This window comes from Panthera onca, chromosome E1 (genome assembly GCF_046562875.1).
Source record: "Panthera onca isolate mPanOnc1 chromosome E1, mPanOnc1 haplotype 2, whole genome shotgun sequence".
NCBI classification, from domain to species: Eukaryota; Metazoa; Chordata; class Mammalia; order Carnivora; family Felidae; genus Panthera; species Panthera onca.
Genome location: NC_138352.1, coordinates 55,358,689 through 55,381,080, shown reverse-complemented (window position 1 = coordinate 55,381,080; position 22,392 = coordinate 55,358,689). Strand labels below are relative to the sequence as shown.

Sequence of the window (22,392 nt, the reverse complement as noted above, 5' to 3'; positions counted from 1 at the left end):
ATGACAATGCCTCAAATTTCACTATTATTTTGGAGTGGACCATAAGGTTCTTTGAAGCAACTGCTTCATTTTACAGATAAAGGAACTGAAACTCAGAGTACTTGAATAACTTGCCCTTTCTAATAATAACAGAACTACTTATCTGAATCACTCTTCAGACTCCTAACCCAGTGCTCTTTGGACTATTTACTTCTTAAGGAGGACAACTGCCCCGATATCAAGCTGTATTATTAATCTTTTACAATCTAAGTCAGTTGGCAAATTACAGGCCTTGGGTCAAATCCAGTCTGCTGTTTGTCACTGTAAATAAAGCTTTATTTGTAACACACAACCATGCCCATTTGCTACAATGCCATCATTGTCTATGGCTACTGTGTAAGTCTTTACCTTAGTTATATTTAATAGGACTCATAATATGCCAGGGACAGCACAGTGTATGTAGTATAAATTATTAGTGAAATTTATAGTATTTAAGAATTGAAAGAAAAGTGAGCCATCTAATTAAACTCCCTAAATTTAAAAGTAAATTAAAGAAGAAGCATGCTAAGAGAACTGTAAAAGATTTGAAATCCATGCTATCTTTCTCCACTTTAGCAGGGTGTGTGACAGAGGCAAATATCGTAACATAAGAAATACCAGACCTAGTTAGACAATTACGTATCCAATCTAAAATTCTGTCTCTTAACAGCATAAAGGCAAGGATTCTTAATCTAGTACATAGAAATCAAGGACTCTTTGAACTCCCTGAAACAGTATGCAATATTTTAAATGTATTTTTTTAAAGCGTGTATCCGTAAGATGTTTAAAGAGGTCCATACCCCCCAAAAGTTAAGAACAACTGCATTAAAGGAATATCTTAGATTTAGTTAAGAGTTCATACAAATTAACAAGTAAAACACTAAAACTGCAAAAGTAGACAAAACACACAAAAAGACAACTCAAAGAAGAGAAAATAAGTAAAACTGATAAACATGGAAAAAGAACTCAGAAGTAATAGAAGGAATGCAATCCAAAATAACGATAGGATACTTCACCTACCAAAATGACAATTTTTAAAAAAGATATACTCAGGGACGCCTGGGTGGCTCAGTTGGTTGGGCATCTGACTCTTTATTTCAGCCCTGGATCATGATCTCACACTTCATGGGTTCTAGCCCCATGTCAGGCTCAATGCTGTTAGTGCAGCCTGCTTGGGATTCTCTCTCTCCCTCTCCCTGCACCTCCCTTGCTTGCATGTGCACACGCTCTCTCTCAAAATAGATAAACTTAAAAAAATAAAATAAAAAGATACACTCAATGTGAGGGAGGATAAAGTGGGATGGGCACTCACTGGTGGACATAAATTATTACTATCTTAAAAGTAATCTAACATTAAATATAAAAATCTGCCTGGCTCATTTGGAAGAACATGTGACTCTTGTCCACAACTCTTGTTCACAACTCTCAGGGTTGTGAGTTCAAGTCCCACGTTGGGTGTAGAGATTTAAAAAAAAAAAAAAAAAAATCGCTTCAACCAGATAATTCTACTTCTAAGAAACTATACTAAGAAATAAATCAAGGGGTGCCTAGGTGGCTCAGTTGGTTGAGTGTCCAGCTCTTGATTTCAGCTCAGCTCATGATCCCAAAGTTGGGGGATGAAGCCCCTTGTTGGGCTCTGTGCTGAGCATGAAGGCTGCTTAAGATTTATTTTCTCTCTCTCTCTCTTCTCGTTCTCTCCTCCCCACCCCTGCTTGCTTTCTCTCACAAAATCAATCAATCAAAACGCAAAGATTTATGGACAAAGATGCTCAATGCAGTACTACAGTACTTTTTTAAACTAGTAACTAATTGGGGTGCCTGGCTGGCTCGGTCAATACAGCACGTGACTCTCAATCTCCGAGTCGTAAGTTCAAGCTTCATGTAGGGCACAGAGCTTACTTTTCTTTTCTTTTTTATGTTTATCCATTTTTGAAAGAGACAGAGAGGCAAAGAGAGAGGGAGAAGAAGGATCCAAAGTGATCCAAAGTGGGTTCCATGCTGACAGCAGAGAGCCCAGTGCGGGGCTTATACTCACAAGCCATGAGATCATGACCCGAGCTAAGTCAGACACTCAACTGATTGAGCCCCCCAGGTGCCCCAAGGGCATAGAGCTTATTCTAAAAAAATTAATTAAATTAAATTAAAAATAAAATAAAATAAACTGGCAACTAACTGCTGAAAAGAAACTGGTCAAATAAATTTGGATTTATCCTAATGCAGTCATTAAAATGTTAATAACATGAGAAATTGCTTATGACAAGTTATAAAATACTAAATATACTTTGATCTCAGTTATGATAAAACAAGTATAATATATACAAAGTACTTAGAAAGAAATATGCCAAAATGCTAATACCATAATGGTTTTCTATGGATGATGGTAGACTGGGATGGAGTGGGAGAGAATGCCATTTTCTTTTTCTTAGACTTCCATATTTTCAATTTCTTCAAAAAAGGTATGCATTACAACCATTTATTCACTTATTTATTATTTTATGATTAAAAATTTTAAACAGTACATGGTAAACCATTTAAATAATACAGAATGGCATGGGAAAAGTAAGCTCCACTCTAGAAGCAACCAATTAATGTTTCCTTGTTTATCCTTAAAGAAATTACCTGTACATTATATTATTTTTATAATCAAAAAAGTTAAGACACATCCAGAAATATATCCAGTATTCTTAATCTATTCAGGTCTAACTTCCATAAATTTATCAAAGTACATAACACATTACATAAGCAAAATTTCCTTTCATTTGGTTTAAAACTACTTCTACCACTTAATAAAATTAAAAACAAAACACACAAACAAAAACTGCTTCTACCAAATTTGAGAAGTGCTAACTTCCCTAGTGCTAATCTTTAATATCATTAAGGCTCTATAAATAAGCCCAGCTTACTTCATCTATTACCTTCCTAATTTTATGTGCTTTAATCACATTCTCTCTTAACATTCCAGACTATATTTACAGATGTCATTTCTTCAGTTGCCCATCTCTAAATCTTCAGATTTGCTTCAATAAAAGTAGGTTAAATGACATATATAGACCACTTCAAACATAAGTATAAATGAATAATTTTATCCCCCAAACAGAAAAAAGTCACAAATCCAGGAAAATCCAGGAAAATATATGACCTAAAGATTGTTTCAGAAATACCTGTTTGAATTCTAAACTGTGTAAGTGCAAAACTATGTAAAAATAAGAATGTATTATAAAGAATGTATTATAAATTTATAAATAATTTACAAATTATAAAAATGTATTTTACATTATAAAATGTAAAAATGAGATTACTTAAAATTACTTAAAATGAGATTCTTAAAAATAACTAGTAAATCTAGGTTTAATTATTATAATTTGTGGGAAAAAAAACTTTAAAACTAGTATCTTAATTCTGTTATGGATTCAGTAAAGAAGTTGAACTTTATAAAAAATTTAGTACTTAAGGGGTGCCTGGGTGGCTCAGTCGGTTGGGTGTCTGACTTAGGCTTAGGTCGTGATCTCACAGTCGGTGAGTTTGAGCCCCACATCGGGCTCTGTGCTGACAGCTCAGAGCCTGGAGCCTGCTTCAAATTCTGTGTCTCCCTCTCTCTCTGCCCCTACTCTGCTCACACTCTGACTCTCTCACTCTCAAAAATAAACAAACATAAATAAAAAATTTAAAAAAGAAAAGTAATACTTTAGAAAAAATTCAAACAGGTAAACAAGCTATGAAAGGAAAGTAAGATGTACCAATCTACTCTGTAGAAACATGGTTCCTTGCTAATACCTTTGTCCTTCTTGAAATCCAGTGCATCTTGTTTATCTGTAACAATTTCCTTCATGTTAACAACACTTCGGTGGATTAGCTGACGAAGGATTTTGATCTCACGAATGGCTGTGATCGGGAAGCCCTCCTTTTCATTATCCAGTCTCACCTTCTTTAGGGCTACCAGCTCTCCTGTTACACAACAAATTCAAACTGTTACATTATCAGCATTTTTGGCCACCATCATGAACAGGCGAAAAATGCCCAGAGTTGCTCTGAAACACAGTTAGCTTACTTTTAATGCTATATGCCAGATACTTCTATATCTTAAAAAACAAAACAAAACCCCATGTTCCCTTTCTTGCCTTTGATTGTTTTTTTAAGACTTGAATTTCTTAATTCAATATTCTTTTTATTTTTAAGGACTAACCCCTTACCAAACAAAGAGCAACCTATAAATTTTACTTTTACTCTCTCTTAAATTCCTAGCAAGCCTATTATAAAATATTTACAACAGGCAACAGAAGAGGAAGGTTTTTAAACAGTAATAATTATTCTTTTGGAAATTTTTGTCTTTTAGTAACTTGTGGAAACCAATTAGAACTCAAAATTTAGTTTTGCCAAATCTACTAAATCTACATTAGTATTGCTAAATTTTTAAACTTCTGACATCTAGACTTTTGTGGTAATGTTTACCTGTGTCTTTGTCCTTGGCTTTATATACTTGGCCATAGGTTCCCTCTCCAATAATCCCAATAATGTCAAACTTGTCCACACAGCGTTTTCCCCAGTCACTTTCTGTTTGTCTTCTTTCTCCATAACGAGGACAACAAATTCTAAACAAGGCAAAACAAAAGAAACCCCCCCCCCAAAACCAGAAAGTTATCATAAACACTTAAGCCTATTCAAAGAAGAAAACAATTATTTTATGATAATTTTTCTGGCCCATGAATCTTTTATGAATTTCTCCATTAAAAAGATATGAAATAAATATGTAATAGTCTCTCACAATGGCTAAGACAGATTTTCTGCTTCAGGAAGGCATAATATCAAATAATAGATTTGGTGCTTACTTTCTAACCTCTCTTCAGTATTGGCTTCCTCACCTACTGAATGGTAAAGAAACCTTACATCATAGACTTACTGTTAAAATAGAAGACTTTGGCAATAATACATGCTCAATAAACGATAACCATTTTTACTATTAAAAGAGGAATGCTGGGGTGCCTGGTTGGCCCAGTCAGTAGGCCCATGACTCAATTCCAGGGTCCTGAGTTTAAGCTCCACAGTGGGCATGGAGCCTACTTAAAGACATTTTTTTTTTTTTAATTTAAAAAAATTAAAAAAAAAAGAGACAGGAATGGTAATAATCAGAAGATCAAATCCAGATTCCACTACATTTATGGCACAGCAATTTCTGTGGTTTAGGAAAAAACATCCCACATCTATTAAGTTTTCATGAATGTGTACATGGTTGACACACCCTGAATAAAAGGACTTTTTTCTTTTCTTTTTAATATTCTAAGTATCAAACTCAAAAGATACAATGGGATCAATGTTCATGGTACATTTGGATTCAGGAAATTATTGTTTTTCTAAAAACACAAGTCGGTATCTTACAGTGCAGATGAACAGTATCCCAGAAAGGCTTTTATCCATTAAAATAAAATAAAAAGTATATGTCAGGTCCAATCTTTTATAATCCCACCACGTAGGCTGTGGAAGAAAGTGTGAGATTTAGGCCCAAAGGAAAAAAGCTATAATTAAGAATAGGTCCCTCAGGCGCCTGGGTGGCTCAGTCGGGTAAGTATCCGACTTCAGCTCAGGTCATGATCTTACAGTCTGTGAGTTTGAGACCCACGTCGGGCTCTGTGCTGACAGCTCAGGGCCTGGAGCCTGCTTCGGATTCTGTGTCTCCCTCTCTCTCTGCCCCTCCCCTGCTCATGCTCTGTCTCTGTCTCAAAAATTTTAAAAATTAAAAAAAATAAAAAAGAATAGGTCCCTCATGGGGCACCTGGCCGGCTGAGTCAGTGGAACAAGCAACTCTTGATCTTGTGGCTGTGAATGAGTCCCATGTTGAGTACAGAGATTACTTGAAATAAAAACTTTAAGGGGCACCTGGGTGGCTCAGTCGGTTGAGTGTCCAACTCTTAATTTTGACTCAAGTCATGATCCCAGGGTCATGGGATCAAGCCCTGCATTGGGCTCTGCACTGATTGTGGAGCCTGCTTAAGATTCTCTCTCCCTCTGCCCCTCTCCCCGGATCACACACACTCTCTCTCACACACACACACATACACACAAGAGGACTGGAAAAAATAGGTCCTTCCAAAAACTCACTTTGGTCTCTTTTTATATGGTTGCTGAGGTGGTGTAACTGCCTTTGGTTCTGGCGAGTCTGGAGGAGATGGATCCCCACCAGGAAGCTCTGGAGGGAGAGGGAGGTCCGTGAGTAAGTGACGTGGCCTTTGTTCCTTCTCTTTCTTTACAGGTTTTGAAGGTGGAGTCTCTTTTGGACTGAACAATAGAAGAAGAGAAGAAAAAGACCATAACTCCTTAAAAAATAAGCAAATAAAACTTTTCAAAGCTTTTAAAGTCTGGCTATTAAAACATTATAAAGATTTTACTTTTAAGGGATAAAACCCTGTAATATAACATAAGGATATGCAGTTTATCACAGTCAAAGATTTTTGGATTTCAGAAAAAGATATCCACAGTATATAAAAGAAACAATTAAAAATTGGGGATATCACTTGTAGGTCCTTTAACAAGGCTTTAATGTCCTTCCTAAGATTCTATTTGGATTTTTACTGAAATGAAATAAAAAGCAAGAAGCAGGCACCTTAAATTCCCAAAGTACCATTACAATTTCTGGAGTCCCCAAATCTACTCCATATATTTTAACCAGCAAAGATTTTAAAAAGGAATGAAAAGCCCAACAATGCAACATTACCATGTTATTAAATATGTGGGCAGAACTTGGAAAAGGAAATAGTATTTTAGAATGTTCAGTAAGAATTATAGTTAAGTTGGACATCAAAATTAGTGAATATACTCACCTATTCTATTGACTTGGAAGCAAAAGGCAACCCTACCTGGCTAGCCAAAATGGATAAATAATTCTCAAACTAAAAATCTAAGGAGAAAGAGTCCAAGAAACTACTTCAGAATCATGAAAGCAGTTAGTAGCAGACTTTACATGATAATCAACAAAATAGTCAGTGGGGAGACGGGGGAGAAAAGAATGTCTTTTCTGGAATAGATTAGAAAAGTCAGTGTTCAGATCCAATTTTTTAACTATCTCTATTTATGAGTAAAGAAAATATTTTGTGTTATTCATGTCCTTAGGAAAAATACAACATATTAATTCATGCCTACAAATAAAACCATGCTAGATAGTAAGCCTTTTCTCTTCCATCACAGTATCAGAAGGTTGAAAACAAGCTGAGAATCCTAACCACAGTAGGAGCCTCCTCTACTTTTCTGACAAGTAGTTATAAAAAAATGTATTGGGGTACCTGGGTGGCTCAGTCAGTTAAGCATCTGACTTCAGCTCAGGTCACCACCTCGCGGCGGTTCATGAGTTTGAGCCCCGCATTGGTCTCTGGGCTGACAGCTCAGAGCCTGGAGCCTGCTTTGGATTCTGTGTCTCCCTCACTTTCTGTCCCTCCCCTGCTCGCACTCTTGTCTCTCTCTCTCTCTCTCTCTCTCTCTCTCTCTCTCTCCCTCTCAAAAATAAGTAAACATTTTAAAAAATCATTAAAAAATGTATTATTTCATGAATACTTCCATAGAACTATAAAGAACAGATTTATCCCTTGTATTGCACGTGAAACACAATCTCAAAAGTACAACTTCCTACCAGTTTTCATCACTTCAATCTCTTGTAAATCAGGCAAAATAGAGTCAAGATTAGTTCGTGTATATCAACTAGAACTAGGGTAGTCAATGGACTACCCATGCAAAACCATCATCTGAAACTTTCTGTTAAATTACTGATAGAGACAAACACATTATTATAATTTGCACTAAGATTTTACTACCCTGGGAAAACTCTTCAGGAAGGATACAATATAGATATTTAAAATTTTCCCCAATTTTTAAGGTATTCAGAGAATGAAAATTCCTAATTTTCCAACTACTAATGTCAGAATACTCTTTATAAATTTTAATTCTTCATGATCCAGAAATAGATTACTTCTTGGTTTTGCTCCACTAGAACTGAAGGACCTCAATTTTCTCACCATCACTTCATGTAAGTTCAGTCTATTTTTTTAAGTATTTTTTTTTTAAAGTTTTATTTCTTTATTTTGGGAGAGAGAGGAATGTGAATAGAGGAGGAGCAGATAGCGAAAGAGAGAGAATCCCAAGCAGGGATTCTGTACTGACGGTGTGGAGCCCGATGTGGGGCTCGAACCCACGAACTGTGAGATCATGACCTGAGCCGAAAGCAAGAGTCGGACACTTAACCGACTGAGCTACCCAGATGCCCCTCAGTCTTTATATTTAGGTCTTGTTTTCTCCAAGGTTTACTTTACAGGTTCACATTCAGTTTACTACAGTGAAAATGTGCATTGCTTCTGAAAAATTACATGTTTAGTATGTTTATTTCATCAAGTATGAGTGTTCAATATGTACTACCAGTTCAGGGCACACGAGTTGAATGCAGGTCAAATCCTATTTCAAAAAAATTTCAATATACCAAAAATCTGGGAATAATGATGACCTATAAAATTGTAGTATTTAAGGGGAACCTGGGTGGCTCAGTCGGTTAAAGTCTGACTTCAGCTTAGGTCATGATCTCCCAGTTCGTGAGTTCGAGCCCCACATCAGGCTCTCTGCTTTCAGTGCAGAGCCTGCTTCAGATCCTCTGTCTCCCTCTCTTTCTGCCCCTCCCCCCCACTCTCTCAAAATAAATAAACATTAAAAACAAATTGCAGTGCTTAAGATTATGGCCTTTAGCGTTCAGCATAGGGTACTCAGTAAAACGTAGCTGTGTACAGTGCAGAGGACATACCGTACAGAGGGTCTAACACTGGAGAGCAGATATTTAACATTTGAGTCCTTACTGTGAAGATTCAGTACCAGGAAGCTGGCCTATCTTATCAATCAATATCAGTATTTCCTGGTTCCCCAATTATGCCTGTAGTCGGGTTCACATATGGTGAGTAGTTGCATAAATGCTCACATATAATATTTTCTTTCAAAAAACATTGCCATGGAGCCTGGGTGGCTCTTAAGCGTCAGACTCTTGATTTTGGACTTCACAGGTCAGGATCTCACAGTTTGTGAGATCGAGTGCTGCATCGGGCTCTGGGCTAAATAAAGGTGCAGATTCTCTCTCTCCCTCTCAAAATAAATAAAAACATTTTTAAAAAGTTGCCAAGTTCCAGGGGCACCTGGGCGGCTCAGGTTATGATTTCACAGTTCGTGAGTTCAAAACCCACATCTGTGCAGAGCCCGCTTCAGATTCTCTTTCCCTTTTATATGCCCCTCCTCCACACTCTTCTCAAAAATAAACATTAAAAAAAAAGTTGCCAAGGTCCAAATTTTAAAGTCTGTATAGTCTCTTAGAATTTATGATGATGGGATTTAATCTGTAGTACAATATCAATACCACCAATAAGAAGTCTTTATTGTTAATAAAGAGTATGAATTTGCATATCAATGATTTAAAAAGAATAATTTCTTGATATTTTCTACAACTTAATAGCATAAACGACTTTAAATAAATATGATCATTTATCCCTTGCCCCTTAAAGTGGGTTGTTTAGAAAGTGATTTACTTTTATAAACTTCTACCAAAAAATTTGAATTGAATACATTAAAAATGAGAACCAAGCATTCCATTAGCAAAATTCTGAATCAAATTTGAATGCTCACAAAGATCCCTTCTTTTCTCTAAGAGCTTAACAGTTTAAAGGTAAAACCTTTAAGAATTATGTAGACTCTACTAAAGTCTGATAAACTCCAAATGAACCAGGGCCAGCAAAAAATTTTATCAAAAATGAAGATTTGATTTTATTTTTTTTTTTTAGTAAGCTCTATGCCCAATGTGAGGCTTGAACTCACAACCATGAGATTGAGAATCACATGCTCTACTGACTGAGCCAGCCACGTGCCCCAGTTAACTGAAATTAAAAAAAAAAAAAAAAAAGATTACACAAATGATCTCCTTAAGAGCAGGATGATCACTATGAATAGCTATGTTCATGAAGAATGTACTATATCATCAAGAATGGGTGTTTAGTAGCCTTCACTTCTTGAAACAAAGAATTACAGACCATTTAGAAAGGCTTTTTCAATACCATTAGTTAAATTCACTCCTGCATTTGATACCTAGGTTAATATACTCCTGGCCCAATATATGTTTGAAAGAAAAGTTTCATTCTATTCCCAAAGGAACTTTAAAAGAAGACAAATCCTCTGACATAAGCTTTACATCATCCATTTGCCAAATGAATTAACTACATCCCCAGTGTCATTTCACATAAGCCCTGACGCTGGCTCCTTCAGTAGTTGTACTTATTTTGAATGAATAATAAGCAGTATTAACTGAATACAATTTGTATCCTATGTTTAAAGCACTGTAGGTAATGGAAAGATGTATAAATCACATTCTCAACAATTAAGCTGCTGCAATCTCACGTGAGAAGATCAAGAAGAAAATAAATGAATTCATAAATTCTGTATGCAACTTTCAGATTTCTTCCTGAAAAGTTTTCTTACATAAAAATTATTTTTCATATGAAGGTTGGTGCAGCTGTTATGCTAGATAAAGAAGTACCAAAAACAAAAAACCAATTTAAAGACAAAAACCACCTTGACTCTAAAATTAATACATGGGAATGCAAACTGGTGTAGCCACTCTGGAAAAGAGTATGGAGGTTCCTCAAAAAATTAAAAATAGAACTACCCTACAACCCAGCAATTGCACTACTAGGTATTTATCCAAGGGATACAGGTATGCTGTTTCGAAAGGACACATGCACCCCAATGTTTATAGCAGTACTATCAACAATAGCCAAAGTATGGAAAGAGCCCAAATGTCCATTGATGGATGAATGGATAAAGATGTAGTGTGTGTATATACACACACACACACACACACACAAACGGAATATTACTTGTCAATCATAAAGAATGAAATCTTGCCATGTGCAACTACGTGGATGGAACTAGAGGGTATTATGCTAAGTGAAATTAGTCAGAGAAAGACAAATATCACATGACTTCACTCATATGAAGATTTTAAAACACAAAACAGATGAACACAAAGGAAGGGAAGCAAAAATAATATAAAAACAGGGAAGGGGACAAAACATAAAAGACTCTTAAATATGGAGAACAAACAGAGGGTTACTGGAGGGGCTGGGGTGGGGGGGGGAGAGCTAAATGGGTTAAGGGGCATTAAGGAATCTAGTCCTAAAATCATTGTTGCACTATATGCTAACTTGAATGTAAATTAAAAAAATAAATTAGGGGCGCCTGGGTGGCTCAGTCAGTTGGGCTCAGGTCATGATCTTGCAGTCCATGAGTTCGAGCCCTGTGTCAGGCTCTGTGCTGACAGCTCAGAGCCTGGAACCTGTTTCGGATTCTGTCTCCCTCTCTCTCTCTGACCCTCCCCTATTCATGCTCTGTCTCTCTCTGTCTCAAAAATAAATAAACATTAAAAATAAATAAAATAATTAATTAAAATAAGTTAAAAATAATACATAGTGAAAAAATAAAATCAATAGTGGAAGATATCTTCATTTCTGTTTTTCTACCTTCAATAATTGATTTACATTTATGTGGAAAACTAATAATAATCATACATTTAAAAATAATTACATTGGTGCTCACTTTGGCAGTACATATACTAAAGCTGGAATAATACAGAGAAAATGAGCATGGCTCCTGCGCAAGTATGATAAGCAAATTTATGAAGCATTCCCAATTTTTAAAATATTAAAAATTTGTAGATAAGGTACAAATGCTCCTTTACCTTTGGCCTTCATCCTAAGTCCCATCCACAGAGGTAACCATTCTTATCAGCTTAGTATGTTTCTTTCTGGATTTTTTTGGTATGAATTTATATGGGTATATATGGATATATTCATATGAATACATATATCCATAAAAATAGATGTTTTGTTTTTATTGTATATGGGTTTTTACATAAATATCATACTATTAAAAAGTTAATTACATTGGACTATGAGAGAAAATAGTTATACTTTCAGAATCAGAATTAATAACAAAAAATAGTTTTGCTCACTTCATTCTCAAACACATTCTTTTTTCTTTTTTAATTTATTTTATTTATTTTGAGAGAGAAAGCGCAAGTCAGGGAAGGGCAGGGGGGGGGGGGGAGGGGGGGGTGGAGAGAATCCCAAGCAGTCTCCACACTGTTAGCGCGGAGCCCCACAGGGGCCTGAACCCACCAACCGTGAGATCATGACCTGAGCCAAAGTCAGACGCTTAAATGACTGAGCCACCCAAGCACCCCAGAAACACATTCTTAAAGATAACTACACATACTCCAACAAGCTCTGGATGGTCTTACTTTACCTTTCATCCCCAATCTGAAAGATAGAAATCCTTATGTGTCTCCTATAAAAATTACTCCACCTACGGTAATCTGCACTCTACACTGATACATGGCAGGGGAGTTCAATAATCACTTGGTTAGCCAAATAAACATTTCAAAATGAAGATTCTCAGCCACACCAATTCTGTTCTAGCCACAATGTAAACTAATATCTAAACACGGTTCTTGTAGGTAGATCATGGCCTAAAGTCCCATCGGAGAATGCTCAACTATCACCTTTTCCAACAAAAACCATAAAAACACATAGTTTGTATCTACAAGAAGTATATTATGTACCTAAACAGACTTCCTTTACAACATTTCAGGTTTTAGTCTTCTCCTTTGTTCTCAGGATACAGAGAATTCATAATTATTAATATTAGAAAGACCATGTAGAATTTCTCTTTAAAATCAGATTTACCACTATGAATAGTAATAGAACTATTCTTTTAAATTTTTTAATTGCATTTGTACCATCTTATAAGACACAGAGCATAGTCTGAAAAAATATAGATGTAAAGGGCTGAAATATATCATCATTTAAATTATTAATGTCACTTGGAAAATAATGAAGGCTTGGGAATTAGTCTGGGATGCAAGACCAGTAGCACTTACTTTTATGCTTACAATGAAGTTTGTTGCAATAAATGAAACTCATATCCTAGAGAACAAGAGGGTAGGATCTCCTTTGAAAAAACCAGTAACAGACTGCCATGGCATATGTCACTGCTAATCATATGTGTTTGGTGGTACTTGCCTAGCTAGTCTTGCCAAGATAAAGAATAAATATATTTCCTAATGCTTTCCATAAAATCAGATTCATGTTTCATAATCATTTCACTTCTCAATATTCAGAGAATTCATTAAAATTAGAGCTCTTCCAGGGTGCCGAGTGGCCAGTTGGTTGAGCATCTGACTCTTCATTTCGGTTCATGTCATGCTATCACAGTTCATGGGATCGAGCCCCACATGGGGCTCTGCACTGACAGTGTGGAGTCTGTTTGGGATTCCCTCCCTCTCTCTCTCTCTCTGCTCTTTACCCCCTCAAAAAAATAAATACAATAAACTTAAAAACAAGCTAAAAAAAATTGGAGCTCTTCCCATCATCCCATTGTGAGTTTATATTCTAATTAGTTAAAAATTCTATGTATTGTTTTTTGCTTCTAAGATAATTTTTTTTTAATTTTTTAAATGTTTTATTTATTTTTTTGAGAGAAAAAGAGAGAGACAGAGCATGAGCAAGGGAGGGGCAGAGAGAGAGGGAGACACAATCCAAAGCAGGGTCCAGACTCCAAGCTGCCAGCACAGAGCCCAGCACAGAGCTCAAACTCATGATCCATGAGATCATGACCTGAGTCAAAGTCGGATACCTAACTGACGGAACCACCCAGGTGCCCCTATATACATACACATACATATACGCGTATATATGTATGTATGCATGTATATATGTATGTATGTATGTGTGTGTGTGTGTGTGTGTGTGTGTGTATATATATATATATATTTTTTTTTTTTTTTTTTTTAAAGCAGTGCTTTTCAAGATAAACCTAGTTTATTTTTCTTCTGGATTAGGAGGAAAAGCTCCAGCTATAAAAGACATTTTGGGGGATCATTAAGGATATTTAATATATTATTGGTATTGTATTAGTAAATCAGTGAGAAGTTTTTTTAGGGTGATAAAGGTATTGTGATTCTTTAGGAAAATGTTTCTAGTGTCAGGAGAGATATACTAAAGTATTCAGAAGTAAAGTGTCATGCTATCTAAAGCAAATGTGGCAGAAAGTTAATAACTGGTGAATCCTAGTGAAGAGTATACAAGAGTTCATTGTGTTATTCTTTCAATTTTTCTATAACTATTAGAATTTTCAACATAGGGTCACCTGGCTGGCTCAGTTGGTGGAGCATGCAACTCTTGATCTAAGGGTTGTGAGCTCAAGCCCCACACTGGGTTTAGAGATTACTTAAAAAATATTTTTTTAAATCTAAAAGAAAAAGAAAAATTTTTTCAACATAAAAATTTATGGAGGGGTGCCTGGGTGGCTCAGTCAGTTAAGTGGCCAATTTCAGCTCAAGTCATTATCTCACGGTTCATGAGTTCGAGCCCTGAGTCAGGCTCTGTGCTGACAGCTCAGGGCCTGGAGCCTGCTTTGGATTCTGTGTCTCCCTCTCTCTCTGCCCCTCCCCTCCTCCCACTCTGTCTCTCTCTCAAAAATAAATAAACATTAAAAAAAAATAGGGAGAAAAACGCTGATTTTCAAAAATCTGAACCAAAAATAACCCTTATCAAATAAACTTATAAATAAAAAGGGTTACTAGGGCCTCAAATTGTAATTTTCTCCTCCTAACTAATAATGTTATAAATACGAACTTTTCCACTGAAAACCAACATCAAAGGCATTTCCTACACATAAAAAGCATTCTAAACAGCCATGTAATAGAGCAGTTTTGACAGTTTGAGAAGAGAGAATGCATTACACTTAGATTGAGAAGGTAAAATTTTCCCAGTTAACTATGGGACTTACCTATCCATGTCATCGTCTCCAGGTAATAAGGGTGGGAGGGGCAGAGGAGGCAACGTTGAAGTTTTTAAGTGTGGAATAGCAGCTGTTACAGAGACTTGAGTCTTCACAGAAACCTGTACAGGGGGCTGAGAATTTGCCTGAGAGGACAGAGTAGATGTCCTTGGGTGAGTAGAAGGGGGCAGAGTTGAAGTACTAGAAGCAAGAACCTGACTAAATGCTGGTTGGGGAGGAGGCAGAGGTGGTTGCTGTGGAATAGCTGGTAGTGGAGGCAAAGGTGGCAAAGGGGGTGTTTGAGGTGGAGGGGTAGTAGTTGGTAAAGGAGGTGGAGGAGAAGTAACTGTGGGGAGAGGCGGATGGGTCTCCTTTTCTGATACCTCTGTCTCTTTTGGAGTAACAATCTCCTCTTTCAATGCTACGGGTTTAGAGTCTCTTGATCCCTGTGCTTTCAAATCTTTAAGAATAGGATGCTTCTCAGAGTTCTCATCCAACTTTACTTTCCCTGTATCTAAAGAATTTTTGACTTCTGTATTGAGATGTGGTACATTCACCAGTTCAGTATCTGGGGCAGATTTTTCCAATTTTACACCTCTGGGTAACTTTTTAGACTCCAAGACTGAATCCTTAGCCTCTACTAAACTGTTCTCTTTTCTAGGCAAAAACACAGGTGAACCCTTGGACTCCTTTCCATCCATTTTTGCTGCAGCAGCAGCTGCTGCTCTTTCCTTCTTTTTCCTACTGAGTTCAGCTCCCAAGCTGGAGTTCAATGGAAGCCTGACAGGTGAGATGCTGGAATGTCGACTACGTGACCCCGATCTCTTCTTTTTACTATGAGAAGATGAGTGTCTTGAATATGCGGGACTTCTACTTCTAGACTTCATGGATTTCCTACTGGAAAAAGAAAAAGGCAATTTAAGATGGACAGCCTACAACAATATGGAGGAAATACATCCGTTAAACTATGGAGCAATGTAGGGACATCCACTTTCAAATGCCCCCTTCTTTGTAAAGAGAGCTTTCATACTATTTTTACTTTCTAATCTTATACTCTAATACTGCTCACTAAAAAACAAACAAACAAACAAACAAAAAACAACTATGGAGCACTGTAAAGAACCCACTTGAGTAATTTATCAATCTTAAAAATAAATTAGGTACCATCAAATAATAATATACCAATATTGGTTTATTAATGGGTTCATTAACTGTAACAAATGTAAAATACTAATGTAAAATGTTAATAATAAGGGAAACTGGGTGCAAGGACATATAAGAATTCTTGGTACTGGGGCCCCTGGGTGGCTCAGTCAATTAGGCAGCCGACTCTTGATTTTATTTCAGGTCATGATCTCATGGTTTATGGGTTTGAGCCCCACACTGGGCTCTGCACTAACTGACAGTGTGGAGCCTGCTTGGGATTCTCCCTCTCTTTCTACCCCTCCCACACACGCTCTCAAAATAAATAAATAAACTTAAAAAAAAATTCTTTATACTGTATTCACAATATTTTTTGTAAATCTAAAATTTGTCTAAAATATAAACTTTATTTAAAAAATAGATTACAAGGAACTAAAACCTGCATGACAACATATTTCAATCACATAACATTAAAATTATCTATTACTTATCCAACTGAAGAAAGACGAATGAATATTTTTTTCTCCATGCTGGAAAACACCCATAATCACAATGATTATTTTTAGAATTTGGGTTTAAATCTCTGATAAAGCAAAAACATGATTTAAAACAATTATACATTTTTTATTTTGTTTTGAGAGAGTGCAAGCAGGGGAGGGGCAGAGACAGGGGGAGAGATGATCCCAAGAGGGCTCTGCGATGATAGCTGCAAGCCGGATGTGGGGCTGGAACTCATGAACCAGGAGATCATGACCTGAGCTGAAGTCAGATGCTGAACCCACTGAGCCATCCAGGTGCCCTCCCAAAAAAGTTATACTTTATACTAAAGGTGGGTTATACCAATCAGGATGTCAGAAGTAACTAGCATGCTTCACCAAAAGCTAATTGTTTCAACTAGAGAGCTAGTTAATTGACAGATCCCAGAAAAAGATTTTGTTCCCCAGTTGATAATTAAGCTGTACCTATACTAAACGAACCCTAAGATACAAGAGTTGTTAGGATTTACAAAATAGATAAGTTGAAAAAATTGTCTTACCAAATAATTAGAAGTTCTCAGAACTATGATGACTTTTGGTACTTTCATATATAAGATGATTTCCAATCAACTTTGTAGGAACTCAAAAAGCAAAGTACTGTTGCATGTTCAACTTATTTTCTTCATTATTAAGAATCTGGGAATCTATGAGGCAGATTATTCTAAATTGAAACTCAACCCTCATTAATTCGTTTTGCCTTTTAATAAAGCCTAATGTGCTCAGGCCTCAATGTGAGGTGAAAAAAAGCACTAAAAATGTTATTGGACAAAATATAATTTGCCCAGTAGTCTAAGATAAACTGTACCCATTCCAGATCTTCAATATCTCCCTGTATCTTTGACCGCTGATAACACTAACATTAGTCAAATGTTTCGAAATAAATAGCATATATGTGTAGGGGAAACAACTTGCATGATATCAGCCACGATTTTCTTATACCTACACTGCTTTTTGGAAGTTTGCTCCTAATAGTCATTACTGGAATCAAAGTATTCAAAACAGCAATAACAGCATATATATAAACATGAGGATACAAAATACTGAAAGTGGTTCTCTCAGTATCCACTTACTCTTAAGAAAATTAATACTTTTCTTGTAAATAACTGGCTGAAACCAGAGGCTTTTCTCTGACTGAATTAGAGCTGGAATAAAACTACCATCTCTGTTATGCCAGGGTAAACTTCTAAAAGCCCAAACAGTAATTAATGTCAGAGACCATGCTCTAAAAACTATTGTTTCTTTGATCTTTTCACCATTACTAAATCTTCCTAAGGAACTCTGCTACAAACCCTTCAACTTCTGAACAGAAGCCTACTGTTAAGAGAACATTCTGATGGCCATATACTTACAGCATTTTTAGTGATACAAATGCTATATTTGAGGTTGAGATCCACTCTACAAGAAAAAAAGTGGGGACGGGGCGCACTGCCTGGGTGTCTCAGTCTGTTTGGCAGCGACTTCAGCTCAGGTCATGATCTCACAGTTTGTGAGTTTGAGTCCAGCATCGGGCTCTGTGCTGACAGCTCAGAGCCTGGAGCCTGCTTCAGATTCTGTGTCTCCCTCTCTTTCTGACCCTCCCCCACTCACACTGTTTATGTCTCTCTCAAAAATAAACAAACACTTAAAAAGAAAAAGAGCAGGGGATGGGGTGGGGAGAGGAGACAAGCAATAAAGGTAAATGCAGGCAACAATAAAAACTGTTCTCACAAACAAATGTATTTTCCTCCTGAATTGAGTTAGGTTCTACCCATCCAAAATGAAATTGCTAGTATTAATCGCTACTAATTTAGAGAATTCAAAGACTTTGCATTTCTGGCAAAGCACTTCCAGTCTTTTAAAATGATTTTGCTTGTTTAATTTTGACTGTGTCTCCCAAGAAAAAAAACACAGAGAATATCACAGAAGGGAACTGTATGTTCTACTCTGACTCTAAGAAATTTTTGTATTTTATTTGCTCTCTGGAATTGCATCAAGTGTGGGAAAAATATGCAGTGCACACAAACATATAATGTTCTCTATAACCCAACTAACAATATACATGTGTCTCTAAAATTATGTAATGTTTATACTTCTGTCCTATGCTATCATATTGTGTGTCTAATTCTTTCCTGATTTATTTTTTACCATTACTACACTAGTTTCAATTAACTGAGTAGAGGAAGAGAGAACTTGAGATATGAATCCAAAAGGAATCATTGCAAAGCAAGCTCTTTCTGAAACTTGTTTTAGTGTTTTAGGCTTAAGTGCACTTCCATATTAACAAAACTCACGACAATAGAAATTCTCAAAACAGTCTTAATGAAACTACGCCCTCAAGAAAACAAGTATTCTGAGAATATTTCTTAGGTTTCCTTAAAGAACTAAGCAACTTTATAAACGGTATATTTAAGACTTATGCATTTCACTGTACATAAATTTTACTCTCACCCCTTCAAAAAAAAAGTGAACTCTAATGCTATCTACAACACACTAAAATGCTTATAGTGAAGTATACTGATGTCTGCAACTTTGAGATGAATCAAAACAAAAAATGGATTGATGGAAAAATGGATAATTACAATAAAACATATAGCATATATCAATTGTAGAATCTAGACAGTACATATATGGGTCCTTACTGTAATTCTTTCAACTTTTCTGTGTTTGAAAAATTGTGATAAAATGACGGGGAGGGGGACTAAGGAACTTCAGACCCTGACAGCCTGAATTCTGCCGCTTGATCAATTCAAACTAGTTTATGAATAATTGTAACTTTAAGTCAGTAAAAATTACTCATATTGACATATAAAAGACACGCACGGATTTTTAAAAATTAGCATAATTTCTCCACTAGCATTCAACAATATTTCCTCACTCATAGAATTTACTGACTTGCTCCAGGTACCAAGCACTGAGCTATGCAGTTCACATTTACTAGCTAATTTAATCCTCACAATTACTCTAGAAATAAGATAGTTATTATTCCCACTTTACACATAAAGAAACACGGGCAGGGAGAAACTAAATTATTTGCCAAAGTTCACAAAGCAAAATTAGGATACCACTCAAATATAACTTCATAGCCCATGTTCTTTTGTGGACAAAAGTGAGTCCACAAAAGGGAGACACATCTTATCATCTAGGAATAAGAACACAGTTTTCAATAGTAATTCATTTCAACAATTAAATTTCAAACCAACATGCCTTTCTTGCTAACCTATCATGATGAAGGCACTAATACCACTTGTTTAGATAAAGATTTTGAAAACTGCCAGTGGTCACAGGGTAGGTCAATGGTGATGCTGATAATCAAATCATCCTTGGAACCAATTTCTGCTAGGCTATATACCAACAAAAGGAAAAAGGACTAAACAGCTTAATTTCCACTAGAAACATCAGTTAAAAGACAGGAATTATCAAAACATCATCAATTAGGAAATAAACTTACAGCTTTGGAGACCCAGGGGACAGCCCACAAACAAGTGATAGATGACTTGGGCAAATACCTCAAGATAATACAAATGAAAATTTATAATTTCTTAGATCTCCAATCAGGTCCAGTGAGGTCTAAAGCACTAACACCAAGGTGATTTTAAAGTATTTAAGACAAAGCAACAGAAATCGCTACATCAGCTCTGGGATAAGCTCAGTTATCAACTCTGTGCACTCAATAAGCACAGATTTATGATTTTTTTCTCACAGGAGCTTCCAACTGAGTATCTCGCCACAGGGAGTACCTACCTTTAGAAGTTTTAGGCATGTGAGCTCTCCACTTCTTGAATTCTGGGTTGAGGGAAAACCAGATTCACCTACTTGAATTCACTAGCCAATAGCAAAGTCAATGAGGAAGACCAGGGGTTTCAACAAAATGTTAACATGACTAATTGCCAGTTCCTCATAACCCACCCTAAGTAAGAAAAGGCTGTTGGAGAAATAGCTCACCTGGGGAGTGGACTCCGACTCAGAGACCGTTTGCTCATGAAAGGGCTGCTGGACCGTCTTCGACCATAGGGACTGGGTGATCTCCCACTGTAAGAGCCACTCCTTTCATAGCTGGAAGAACGTCTCCGGCCATAGGGACTCACAGACCTTTGTCGTCTACTGTAAGGACTGGGTGATCGGGTGCTGGACTGGTAGGCCGAGGGCTCCTTGTAGGGAGGACTAATTGACTGCCTTCTTGAGGTACTTCCAGGACTCTTCTTGTAGGAGTCGTAATTGCTAGAGGTGTGAGATCTTGGAGGACTAAGGTCATAATCTTGGCCATAAGAAGCTCCTGAGGGGCTATCATCTTGCTTGGGGCTGTCAGACCATTTCCTATGGGGACTCCTGGATCTCCGTTTGGGGCTGTCCACCGTCTTGTAGCTTTTGGGTGTTTCCCTTTTCCGATGACTTTTACTCCGGTCTTTGTGCCCAGACTTCAACTCACGTTCTTTCCGGGTCTTCTCCTTATGTAGTTTGGATGACCTGGATTCCTTGTTGCTGCTGCTTTTGGATATCTGTGCCTTCCCATAGTCCTCATTCTCCTCATTTGAACGCTTTGAACTTCCTGATATCCGGTCCTTCATAGATCCCGATTTGCTGGAGACTTCCTGGTTTTTTTCTTTTTCTGTCTGTTTAGTTTTTAGTAAGTCCCGAGAACGTCTGTGCTGGTGGTGACGATGTTTGTGCAGGCGGTCACTCCGATCAGTTCCACGACGTTCATCATTCTCCCTCCTGTCTAGTTTGAAGGCCATATCGTCAGAGAAGGTATCTGAATCAGAACTGATGTCATCATACTCCACCAAAGGTTTGATAATTGTACCTAAAGGTGCTGCTTCGGGGGTCACCAACCCCATGTCTTTGGAGTGCTTGGATTTATGCCGCTTGTGCTTCGACACCAAGCGGTGACGCTCTCTGCTGTTGGAGCTGCCACCTCCCGATGACGGCTGCAAAGTTCCAGAAGCTCCTCCACTCCCGTCCTTCTTGCCCCCATGTCTCTCTGGATTGGGCATTCCCTTTACCCTACCCTCAAAACGGGGAAAAAGTTCCCCAGCACTCCGAAAAGTAACCCCCACCCACCCCCCAACCCCACGCCTACCAAAGCGCCCCTAGAAGGGGGTGGGGAGGGAAGGGACTGTAGCCCAGGCTCCTCCTCCCTCCCGACTCCTCAGCACCCTCCTACATGAGGTGGGGGGTGAAGGAGCCAGGAAAGAAATGAGAGTTCCTCAGCAGTGGAGTTGCGAGACAACGGGTAGCTGCCCAAGTCTGTTTCCCGTCCTCCCCTCGCCGAGCCAGTCCTCAGGCCCGGACGCCGGGGAGGTCGAGGAAGTAGGAAGCCGACGGCCCGGGGACTGTGGGGCCGACTCCGGCTCTGGGGCCCTGTGAAGACTGCGCGGGCCCTTCCCCTACCCGGTAGCCCGTCTCGGGGCGGCTTCCTGTCGCTGGGGTCCCGCGGCCTAGGTGCCTCACGCCCCCTTTGTCCCTCGCTCCTGAGGGAGACCCTTTTCTTGCCTCCGCCTCACCTCAATACCTCACACACTCATTCGCTCCCTCACACAGACTCAGTCACACACTAGGTTAAACCGAAACGGCACTTGGGGAAGGGGGGGGAGGGGGCAAACCGAGGAAATACCGCGAGAATCCTGTGGGTTCTCGCGGTATTTCGTGCTTCCCTTTCACCTCTCAGCGCTTCTTGCTCACATAACGCGAGAGAGCGTCCCGAACAGGAAACGCGTTCCGGCAGAGTCTCGCGATAAACTCCCCGCCCTCCATTTGAGCAAAGCTTTATTGAAACGGCGTTGGGGGATTTTTTTTCTTTTTTTTTTAAATTCAAAGCTTTATTGGTAACTCTCGAAGAACTAACTCCCAGGCCCCGGCGCAAGACTCATTTTGCACA

At 37.8% G+C, this 22,392-nt stretch overlaps 1 protein-coding gene and 1 non-coding gene across 16 annotated transcripts in view; one reads left to right on the top strand and one right to left on the bottom strand.

The window, feature by feature from the left end:
- CDK12 (cyclin dependent kinase 12) overlaps positions 1-22,104 on the bottom strand; it is a 77,681-nt gene extending 55,577 nt beyond the window's left edge. For 13 of the 15 annotated variants that reach the window (XR_013551987.2, XR_013551988.2, XR_013551986.2 and 10 more), the window contains exons 1-5: positions 20,460-22,103; positions 14,869-15,756; positions 6,112-6,288; positions 4,468-4,607; positions 3,793-3,963 (exon numbers count right to left, since the gene is read on the bottom strand). Coding sequence is in view for 10 of the 15 variants with exons in the window: in XM_078437186.2 (XP_078293312.2) it covers positions 3,793-3,963; positions 4,468-4,607; positions 6,112-6,288; positions 14,869-15,756; positions 20,460-21,508 (2,425 nt within the window). In the remaining 5 variants the exon portion in view is untranslated. Of the gene's footprint in view, positions 1-3,792; positions 3,964-4,467; positions 4,608-6,111; positions 6,289-14,868; positions 15,757-20,459 lie in introns of all 15 variants that reach the window. The other 2 variants (XM_060646202.3, XM_081791266.1) reach the window with 2 other exon arrangements.
- Positions 11,609-11,715, top strand: LOC132688715 (U6 spliceosomal RNA). The gene has a single exon (XR_009614684.1). It is a non-coding gene; the product is annotated as a U6 spliceosomal RNA (small nuclear RNA).
- Positions 22,105-22,392: the final 288 nt, after the last annotated feature.